General features: G+C 29.9%; 1 protein-coding gene across 1 annotated transcript; it reads right to left on the reverse strand.

Moving 5' to 3' along the window:
- Positions 1-202: 202 nt before the first annotated feature.
- Positions 203-1,179, reverse strand: LOC101214812 (auxin-responsive protein SAUR78). Its single transcript, XM_011653418.2, has one exon. The coding sequence runs from the start codon at positions 1,061-1,063 to the stop codon at positions 686-688; it is 378 nt and encodes a 125-aa protein (XP_011651720.1). The 5' UTR covers positions 1,064-1,179; the 3' UTR covers positions 203-685.
- Between the last annotated feature and the right edge of the window lie 10,988 nt (positions 1,180-12,167).

Genomic DNA, 12,167 nt, shown 5'->3' on the forward strand with positions numbered 1-12,167 from the left:
AATTCAATAAAACAGTACCAAACAAAAAACATAATTTTTAAATTAGAAAAGAGTAAAAACAAATTTTATAAATAATAAAAAAAAAAAAGTAAAAAATTGATTTTAAGTAGTTGAGGTTCACTTTCAATGTTCTAAAACACAAAACTTTGAAGCTCTTCAAATGGAATGAATAAATAATATTGATATTATATAAGATAATCAATTAGAAGTGAAATAAAAAAGTTGATTGATGCTAGTAAAGTGGATTAAATCCTTTACAAAAGATTGAGGGTAGGATGAAGCATTGAAATATGTATTACATGACATAAAGTGTCAAGGAGAAGCTGTTTCTGTGGGGGGAAAGAAAGCAAAAAGTTATACATTTAGCCGCAAGCTGAGCTACCTTGGTTTTTTTAGCATTCGGCTTTTTCACTCTTTCATTCTGAAAAATAATCAACACTCAAACGTTCCCAGAATAAATATATCATACCAACAAACTAAAAGAGAAAAATGAAGCTTTGGAGAACTCTCTGTTTTTTCTTCCAAACGCACACTAAAACTAAAATTAATCAAATGGGTTAATTTAGTTTTCTTTTTTTTCTTTTTTTCTTTTTTTTTTTTTTCTTTTTAACAACAACAATAATAAGGCAACAATGATATTATTATTATTCTTATTATTATGATTATGATTATATATACCACAATTCTAAGTGTAGAATTGGACGAGCTCATCGGCAGACCCCAATTGGGTGGCGGCATTTTCAAGCATCCACAGCAAGTGCTCAAACAGAACAACCTCGCAAGAGATCACAAGACCTTGCTCCTCCGAATTGGGGGACGACTTGTCGACTAGCTCTTGGAAGAGGGGGTGGTGGACGACGTCGGAGGAGAGGAGGTAGCGGCGTCGGGACCTGCCAACGAAGACGGGGTGGAGATGGTGGTTGTGGTTGTGGTTGTCGTTATCGAGAGTGGCGTTGGAAACGGCAGAGGAGGAGGTGGGGGTGGTGGCGCGGGAGAGTTTGGAGATGGAAGGCCATCGTTTGATGGCGGATTTGAGCTTAGTGAGCTTACCGAGCTTGGCCATGGAGGCAGGGAATGGAGAATATAGAGAATATAGAGAATATAGAGAATATAGAGAATTTAGAGAAATAGAATTGGAATAAAAGATGGATGTGTTTGTGTAAATTTGGGGGTTTTAGATGAGATGGTAAGGAAATATAAAAAGGGAGAGGGAGAAAGAAAGGGACAAAAGGGGAGGTGGGACCTGGGATTCAAGAACACAGCTAAGCATCACCATAAGCATAAACATATAACATAATTATCAATAATATTATTTATAACAACAACAAACAAAATACCCTTCTTCTACTCCCTCTCTCTTCATCCTCCTTTTCCTTTTCCTTTTCCTTTTCCTTAGGCTTTTCCTATTTTTATATTTTTACCCATTGCTCCCAAATATATATTCTAACTTCTAACTTCTCAATTCCCATTTTTACTTATTTAAATTACTTTTACTATCTTAAACATTTTTCATCAATTTTTTTTAACTTCTAACCTCTAATGCCTTTTCTGTAATTTTGCACCTCTAATCGCAGAATATGCAGATTCACTCATACACTCTCTTTACTTCTCACCTAATAAATATCAAATATAAAAACACAAGCTTATCCACTACTTTTACTAATTAAATCCACTCATCCAATATGAAACCACGCCCATATGATTAAAATCAACAAAAAAGAAAATTGAATTCTAATGAAAAAAAAAAAAAAAAAAACTGTAATCTTTATCTCAATCACTTGCATGTCAAACAGATGCATTACTATTTCACGTGTGTATATCTGTTTATATTCTTAACAAAGATATAATTTTATGCAATCCATCTAAGTATCGAGGGAGCGCAAAAACTTTACAATTAATACTCATATTCATATATTAATAATCCATTCTCCATATAGGTATGGATATCAATATCCATGTATATAATTAACAATTCAGTATTGTTTTCCTTTTATATGTTATTTTTATTAGACCATATTACAATAACAATAATGGAATTAGCATTTATTTTGTTAACTCGCTATATTTTTAAACACCATACACACCCAATATTGCATTTAAAAAGAAAAATATTGTAGAATGGCTAAACTATTGAAATATATTTACAAAAACATATCAAAATGTTTATTGTGGGTTGAAATTTTGAAATTAAAATTTCAAAACAATAAGAAAATCTTTAGGTTTTCAAACGGATGATTGCTTTTCAGTTTCAAATTTTAAATAAAGTCTATTGATTTTTTTTCAGATTATATATAATATTTTTTCTAAAATATATTGCATCAGTTTTTTATGAACTTAAGAAAAGGTAAACTTTATCTAGTTTTTTCTTAAAAGGAAAAGAGATATAGTTTCATTGATCAATTAAAACTACAAAAATTTCATGCCTTTTAACATAATTTTTAAACATTTCGTAGACAAGGCTATGGAATATTATTTATCTTCTTACTTTTTATTCTTTTTTTCAAATTTTCATGAAAATTATATTAATTTTTATCATTCTCTTCAAATAGTTTGCAATGTTTTGAGGTGAGATGTCTGTTGAAGAGAATTTTATTCTAAAAAAAGAGGTTACAAAGGAAAAAATGATGCATTATTTTCATGAGTGAGAATGGTTTTAATATTAGATATGTAAAAACATAAAAGTAAAAGATTGTTGAATCATTATATATGACAATGCAAAATACGAAGGTATTTGTTGAATAGTTTAATTATTAGTACAACTTTTTCGTCCTGTAATCTGTACTATATAAAAGATTTTTTTTATTAATTGAAAACAGGAGACGATATGTAATTCAACATCAAAATGGTGTTGTTTGTATTTTTCTTTCAAAGGTTATTTCTTGGATGAGAGTCAGTATAATTTGATGACAATGCATGTTTAAGATGGTCAAAAGTTAGTAAGAACAGAAGTATCTCTTAGTTTTTGAGCTCATTTATGACACAAGGGTTTTAGATAATAAATTTTATTTCATGTCTGGATTGCTTATGTTTCAAAAAGTGTGTTAGGAATGAATCCAAAACATACAATAGATTGAGTCAAATGAAATTTTTGGTACTAGAATTTTCAATTTAAAATTGTTAGTCCACTCTGGAACTGCATGATTAAGACTTGAAGTACTCTATATAAATCCCTTTAATCCATCCATTTTGACAACCAAGAGTCTTAAGATGAAATCTACACCCAAAATGATGAAGGAAATTAAATTATTAAACATCCATCACACTTTTTAAAGACACAAAAATTTCTCAAAGCGTAGGGTTTTTAGGTTCATATTCCTCCTCAGTTGTGAAAGCATGGTGCAAGTGAGATTCACCCTAAGAAAAGTTAAATCAAAACGTGTAGAAAGTGTTCCAAGGGTTCACGAATTCTAAATTTTCTAGATTCTTAAGTTGTCCTTTTTGGTGCTTTCTTCCTTATTTTATTTCATCTTGTACTCAGATTCTATTTCAATGAAATCATGCATTATTATTCGTTTTCAATATGAGCTAAATTATTTATAAGATTTAGTGTTTTGATTGTCCTAAAAAGGTAGGATGACTTGAGAACTTGTGTAGTTGAGTCTTAATTTCTTTTTGTCGAAGTCCATGGTTTGTTTTGTTAATCGGAACTAGTCAATTAACTAGTTAGCTGGCTAGTTGAGTCTTAATACTGAAAATTAGGTCTCCATATAAAGATGCCACTTGACCTTAGACATAAAGTATACACCAAATAGAAAATGATAGGGTGTCATTATAGGTTATAATTAGTCATAACATATACCTCTAATTGCTTGGACTATAAGGATGCTTGAAATCAAGGTTGTATTGAAGTTTAATTTTGGTTCATACTTTGAAAGGCAGTGCGGTTGCACAACAGCCACAATGCTCATGCTAGTTTTCCTAAAGGCTTGACCATGAATCCCATGTTTGCCATCATTGTTTGCTATCATTAGTTATCTTTTTTTAATTGTGTGATCCACTCGGTTATTCTTTGAAAACTTTTTCTTAAAAACCTAAATTTGTTAAAATAGTCTCATGAAGAGAAAACGATACCCTACAATACTTCCATGTTACTATTTGTTGATGAAATGTGTGCTCTTTCACTTGACCATTAATTGTTCCTAGTAGGCTCCTAAACGAAAACCCCTACACCTTTATATAGTCATCAATATGAAAACATCAAAATTGAAATGGTCACATTATCTCACTTTTAGAAACTTAATTATGGTAACTACAGCAAAACTATATTACAGTTGTATTTATTACATGCTAATATACACTGTTTAACATTGATAATTCATACAACATTACACTTGCATTTCATATCTTAATTACATTCCTATATCACTGTGACAATTAAGATTCCAAATAAATTACTCAACTAGTTTACACTACACAATAGTGATACTTTCGTGTCTAACTATGATTTATACCATAGATATATGAAACTCCATGATCTAACCATCGATATATGTTTGAAAGAACAATCATCTTCCTTTATCTCAACACAACTATTTAGTAACACCTGCAGACTAATTGGTGTACTAGCTTTGTTTCTTATGAGTGTAATCTAAACTATAAATGTGAAACATCACGATCGATTTAAATAGTGAATATGTGTTTGAACGGGCATGCATGTCATTTGCCTTATTAAAATTATAATAACATAAAATGTCCTTACTATTAAGTATAATAACAACTTTTTTTTTGTCAAAAATACCCTCGAGCTTTCAAAAAAATTCAAAATGCCTTACACTTTTCAAATTAAAAGAGTTTTAAAATAACCTTATCATTAGTTTTGACTTGAAACCGTCGGTATTTTAATTCAAAAATATTATTTGAACTCTTAAAAAGTTTCAAAATTACAACTTAAAACAAAATCTAAAAAATATACCATTACCATTAATAAAATGTTAATACCTTGTTGCAAAATATACTTTGCTAACCTTACAAAAGATGCATTAATATCCTTACTTTGTTGTTAACATAAATAAACAAAAATCGTTGGTACCTTGGTTGTAAAATATCTTTATCTTTTCAAAAGCTGCTTTAGTACCCTTATGTATTTAAAAAAAGGTCTAAAATGCCATGATTGTTTGTTCACGTCCCATTTTCTCCATGTTTTTTTTTTAATATTTAAAGGTTTTTTTTCATTCTTGAAAGTTGAAGATTATTTTTTTTTAAAAACAAAACGCTAAGCATGTTTGGGCTCAAATAATAGAGTGGGATAGGTTGGGTTATAATAGTCTATTCTTGTTCGGAGTTGAGTTTAGTTTTAGTGAGAATTAGGATTAGAATTTCAAATAACCCACATGTCCTTACTATTCTTCAATCCCTATGTCACACTCCCTCTCAGAGTCCCCTTTCTCTCCCTGGCTCCAAAAGAGCGTGTGAGGACTAGCAAGCATTGCCATATTTTGACAACAGTCATCAACCAACTAAACTAACTTACATAGTTACGCCTTAGAACTAACCATGCATGCTAAAATAAAACCAACACAAACTAAACGCTTTAAACACCTAAAGTTGTCTAATACAGACACCCAGCGAAAACATAAACCTTACTAGCTAGACCCATAACTTGTAACTTATGTTAAATGCATACACATGCTAATTATAAAGAGAAAAACCTCAGTTCACCAATTACAGTTGCAAGGCAAGTTTGACACAATGATCACTACCTAGAAAGTAAGAAAACTATTTATGAAACACACTTTTCTAAACTTTTATAAACAATCGGTTAGATAACATTTCATAAACTTTAACTTGTACACTAATCTAACCTGTTACTAATTGAAACTGGGTGTCAACACACCCCACTGCCATTTGACAACTCTTGTTACAAAGACTAGGTGATAACACACCTCACTGCCATTGACCTATTATGGTTAACTAGACACAATTCAAACTAAAACCTCTCCCTAGGTACAATTCCTTGTACCCCACTGATGTACTAGAGATTAGGCTGTTACTGCTCTCACATCGGTATGGAAAACAATGTGCACATTCAACTAACTCTATACAATCTCGTGTAGAAAACTTTCATTCAACTTTAGCTTGGAAACATACTTGGATAAATACTTGCTTAACTCAAAGCATTTAACAACTTTAGAAACATGCTTGCTTTAACACATATAACTTTAGCTTTCAAATCTCATGTTTCACTACTCTTGCTTTAGAAATAGCTTATAAAACATGCTTAACTTAAACTTATGCTTTAAACTTGTACTTTTAAACTTATAATTAAACTCATGCTTTGCAAATCATTTACTAAGTCAGTAGAGAATTATCATTCAAATAAATCTCAAAGCGTACTAAGAAACATTTAGCTTTAAATTCATGTTCATGAATAAACATTGAAATTCATTTTTTTCACTCATAAACTTGTACCTCAACTCCGATCTTTGGCTTAGAAATTCCTCTTTCCTCTTTCCTCTTCTTGATTTAAAACAAAGAAATTAATATTCAAAAGTACATGTTCGCGCGCACTAACATAAATCGGTAGAAATTCCTCTTTCCTCTTTCCTCTTTCCTCTTTCCTCTTCCCTCCTTCCTCTTCTTGATTTGACCTAAGATCATTGTCCATGCCATGACACTGTCATGGGCATGTCGCACACACTAACCTCTTTGACCTCAAGCACAACACGCCTAGCCTTGTCGCCTATCCTCAACACCTAACCTTAATACTCTTGGCCTAGACCTTCTAACTTAACCTTCAAAAACCATATTCCACTTAGAAATTTCATGACTAAAAATATCTAGAACTTAAATTAAGAAATTTTCTTCTACAAGCTTATTTCTTATCCTCTCAACTACATTACCTCAAAAGTACAGCTCCAAATTTGAAGTAATAAGTTTTGTAGCCTTTGGAGAATCAACATTACTCAACTTGACTCAAGAAATCACCTTCAAAGCTTTCCTTCAAAGGTTGAAGGTCTTCTTCGCATCATCTTTGTCCGACAACCTAACCCCTTAAACTAGACTCCTTTAGAAAGCTTGTGCAATTGAAATTATCCAATACGCACGAGTGAAATGAGAGAAATTACTTCCTAAAGTTACCTCAAATACTACTCTTTGCATGGGTGACTTATGACACCTCCTGCTTATCATTTTTAAAACTGATGCATGCACACTTAGGACTCCACTTTAAAGACCACCAAAAAAAAAACACCTATAACCTCTCTGGTCACTAGGCATCCAAAATCAACTCGAATGCTCTTTAACTAAACCTTGCCACTTAATCTTGACAAATACACCAAGCCACTTGTGACCCTTGCCTTAGCCCCTTGTCTGCACATTTCATGTCGCCTACTTATTTGGCTGCCTAAACAATTCCCTTAGACTTTGTCTTTCATCATATCACTTAGAAAACTTTGTCCTTTAGAGGTTCTCTAGCATATTTGTCCCCTAGCATTGCCTTCTTTCCTTAGGGTGAACTCTTGTCGTCTAACCCTAATCTTTAGAGGTTTTCTTTAACATGGTTGGTCGTCCAATCATGCCCAACAACTAGCACCTATGGCTGTCTAACACTTTTCTCTTTGGAGGTTCTCAAGACCCTTTTTGGCCACCAAGCACACCTAGAAGCCTAGCCTTCTAAGTCACTTGACCACAATTTTAGTTAGGTAGTCTAGGGATAACTAGGGTTTACACTTAAGGGAGTGTTTGTTTCAAGAGTTGGAAAGTTCGTTGACAAACCTTTTGAGCACCACCTACGATGACTATCATTGACCAATCTTGAACCATCACTTCTAGTGACTTCATCGACGAACTTTCAACAACCAACTTTGACAACTGCTACCAACCAATTTTTTGTAGCGACCGATCAACCTTGAAAATTTTAATAAAAACATTTTTAGTGTATATAACAAACTAAACAAACTTAAACTTGTATATAAAAATACTTTTGAAAATGAGTTGTCCAGACATTTATGTTTTTATTTTAAAAAGTTTTTATCAAAGGTGTTTAATAAAAATAAATTCTTGAAAAACATTTTTTTATAAGTCTTTTCAAATTTCAAATACGCCGTTAGTTTAATCATAATAATATTTTTAAAATACACTTTCTAATTCTTTTATTATTAAATTATTGTTATTATTATATTATCTTTTTAGAATTTTTTCTCTTTCATTCTTGGTTTAAAATTAACATTTCTTTCATTATAGGAGATAGTGCTAGTATATACATAGTGCTAAATATATACATCAAATAAACTTGATGTTTGGTCTCTTGGCAAAATATTAAAAGTACAACTGTTCCACAACGGTTCCTTTGTAATAAGGTAAGTGACTTCAAGCCTATAAAAGAAATATGTCTCTTTTGTTTACAAATGTCTTAGTTAGAGGCACTTTAAGATTTAGTGTGCTAAGTGTAATTAAATCTTTTGTATTCTCTAGAGTGTGGGTAATAGGTTTGAGTTGCTAAAAATACATTGAGAAAGTGTTCTTGTAATTGGGGTCAGGAGAGAAGATTATTTTGTTTGATTGTAGCAATTTTTGACATAATAGATTTCTTTTTTGTCCAATTTTCCTCCAAGTGGAGAAAAAAAAAATCAGGTTTACTAATTCCTTTTCTAAAAAGAACAATTATAATAACCTTTTATTTTCATTTTTCTTTCCTTCACAATAAGCTTTTCTTTATTATTTTCTATCATACATTTTGTTTGTCTTTTAACATAATTTTAGAGTTTTTTTTTTTTAAATTATGGTCAAATATTATTAATTTTAAAATTAAGTTGAATTTTGCAAAAATGTTTTTAAAATAGGGGGAAAAAAAGTAAACAGAAAAATGATTAGTAAGTTCAAAATACGAAAATTAAGTCTTGAAAAATGAAAAATAATTAATTAAGTAAGTTATTGTCAAATAGTACTAAATGATTTGATTACTCTTTTTGTTGTTTCTATTTTCCAAAGAGGATTATTAAAGTTGTGATGGACGGTTTATGTTGATTAAGAGAGGAGGCCTTGACTATGTGTTATACAAATCAAATTAATTTGGCACTTGGCACCTCTTTTTAAAATAACATTATCTTCTCGTCTTTATACACAAATTTTAATTATGTGGTCGACATTAATGATTAATTAGCGCTAATTAGGATTCATTCTAAGAACTTGTGAGACAATTAATATAATCATCCCTCTTTTGGCATTATTATTAAATCATTTGATTTGAACCATTTTATTATTAATGCAATTTCAAATATTTTTTATATTCATTATTTATGTTTTGTTTAAATTATAATTCTTCAAATTTAGTTTACGTTTTACGTTAATTTACGTACATATAACAAAAATACGAAAATATTTATGGTACGTATAATAAAAAATATATATAATTTCTTGGAATGAGTATCGATACTTATGCATATTTTCATAAATTTTCGTATTATTACCTATGAACTTTTCATATTTTTACTTCTTCTTCTTTATGATTTCTTCATCTCATCTTCTACAATTTTTTCCTTTGTCATCTTTTATCTTCTTTTTTCATTACACAATCATGTACTAAAATTTAAACGATTAGTCGTCTATCATAAATAGACAAAGATGGATCACTATCACTAAACGATAATTTACCAAAAACTAAACAATCGTGTAATAATATCTAAATGATATTGTATCAATATGATCTTGGTATAAGATCATATATCAGAAACAGACCACTATCACTGTTTGTTCCAAATAGGTAAGTGAAAGATTTCAAACGATCGTTTACCAGTATTTGAACAATATTTTACATTATATTATACGATCGTTTAAATTAAAATCTTTTTCACGCACACACGTGGTTGATTTATCGCGGGTATTTTTGTTATTTCACGATGTGGGCTCGTGGGCTTTTTTTTTTCAAAATTGTTGTATATGGTATAAATATTTTTGTATTTTGATCTTTTTTTTTTTTTTAATAAACCCATATTTTTATATTCATGATTTAAGTTTAGTTTAGAAAGATCTAATTAAAAACTAAACTAAACTTGTTATTTAATCCAAATTTTAATAGGGTTAAATGCTTCATTTTAATTTTATCCCAAAAAGCTTTAACTCAGTCCATCTCTACAAACTATCTTTACCAGTTTCATATTAAAATACACGTTTAATTTTGTATTTATTCTATATACGATTTTGATGTTCACTATTTCAATTCATGATTGTGTTAGCTTTAACTTTTTTTTTGAATTTGAGTTTATTTGGATAGTTTTTGAGAGAAAATTATATATGAATAAAAGGTAACTTTAACCAAATAAAAAGGAAAGGCAAATTAATATAAGTCTACATTTAAAACTTGTAAGAGACAAACTAAATTAAGTTGAAATTATATGGATGGAATATGTAATTTTGAACAAAAATTGTATTTAAAATATTGGTTTAAATGATTATGATTGCCCTTCAAAATCATATTATTTGAGTGTAAAAATATTAGATATTGAAACTTGATTGAGAATGGAATGAGCATTGATTGATAATAATGTGAAGAGATGTGATTTAGAATGATTGAAGAGATTAGAGCAAGGGGAGTGGGTTATTAAGAGACAAGATCCAAATCAACAATGTTGTTGGCCCCTAATTCCCACAAAATTTATTAAAAGATAATGAATAACCACATGTAATTAAATTAGATTAGCAATGAAGGGTTGTATATTATAATGTTTGAGCAAGATCCAACCAATATTTGGATTTGAATAATTGATATAAGCTATGGTCCACATGTGAATCAAAAGTAGTGTGAAGTATAAGGCATAGAACAAAGCACAATAACTTAGTTGTGGGTTGGGAGGGAATAATAATTAGCAAGAAGAAGAAGTTAATAATTATTATATGTAATTGTGTATATATATTTATTTTTTGGTTGTGAAATCTTGTTGAACAAAACAAATTATGCCTTCTCAATTTGGGTCTTTACTTTATCATCTTCTCTCAATTGGAAAAGAGAGATGTTAGGTTGTTAAGGTGCCAACATAAGCCAACTTTTAGGTTCTTACCCTTCATCTGCCCATTGCCAATGGATTTTCCTCTCTCTCCTTTCAACCTTTACTTACCTTTTAGGCCACAATTATATTCTACCTCTAATTACATTCATTATTGTAAATTTATCACTTTCTTTTCAATTTATATTTTTTTTCTGCATCCTATCAAATTGTATGATAATTTAATGGGACAAGTTTTACTTTTTTTTTTTTTTTTTTTTCTGTTTTTGAGAAATTTGAATACTTGTTTATGTGACTAGTGGATAGAGATACAGGAGAATATATGTTGGGATTGGCCAAAATATTATGTATAAAACAATAATATAATGAGAGTGCAAACTTTATATGAATTATTCCAAGCATCAAATAATTATTTATAATTTATTTGAATATTCTTCAATTCTCTTCTTTTTATGACATAGCAACTAGAGATATTTTGTCATTTTGATATGATTAATGACGTGGCATTAGACTTTCTTCATTTGGAGGCCATGTAAACCATTCTCTCATCAAGCTGTTTAGACACAGTAAATGATGATTTGAATTTTCACCTAAAAACTCTTTCTTTCAAATTTACCCTAAAACAAACTTTTGAAATTCATAATATATTTATATAGCATTTGATTTTATTCAAGTGGGATTACATATAATTCCTATCAAACCTAATACTAATTAAAATTCATTCTAGTTAGTCACAACTTAATCTTAATCAACTAATTATTATTTTTTAAATCGGATATGGTCTCAAGTGACATACCATCAAGGCATGCAGACCCCTTTGCTACATTTTCTTAAAATGTTTCATATTCTACACATTCAAAGAATCTAATTCCATATACCAGAATATATTGTCAATTATAATTCTTTTAGTGAAGATACATAAAACCTTGCCTCTTCTCTCCATTATCTACGGCCACACTGCACCCACCTCAAATATTTTTGGTTCAACCTAATTAATTACAGAAAATTAGTATTTGGTCCAAAATACACTTAAATTGCTTACTGAATTAATGGGAGTATGAACAGAATTATAGATCGAGTAAAGAAGAAAGAGATGGTGAGTATAGTGGATTTCAATTGTATAATAAGTACTTGTGTTTATCCTTTGTTACACAATTCAAAATGAGAGAAAATAAAATGAATTTGAAGATGGGGTCAGAGCATCAACGTCTGAAGACTTCAATTACA

The sequence above is a fragment of the Cucumis sativus genome, chromosome 3, assembly GCF_000004075.3.
Source record: "Cucumis sativus cultivar 9930 chromosome 3, Cucumber_9930_V3, whole genome shotgun sequence".
Lineage (NCBI taxonomy): Eukaryota > Viridiplantae > Streptophyta > Magnoliopsida > Cucurbitales > Cucurbitaceae > Cucumis > Cucumis sativus.

Bases quoted from the DNA above. Each gene is read 5' to 3' on its own strand.
- LOC101214812 (XM_011653418.2), bottom strand. From the start codon at position 1,063: ATGGCCAAGCTCGGTAAGCTCACTAAGCTCAAATCCGCCATCAAACGA.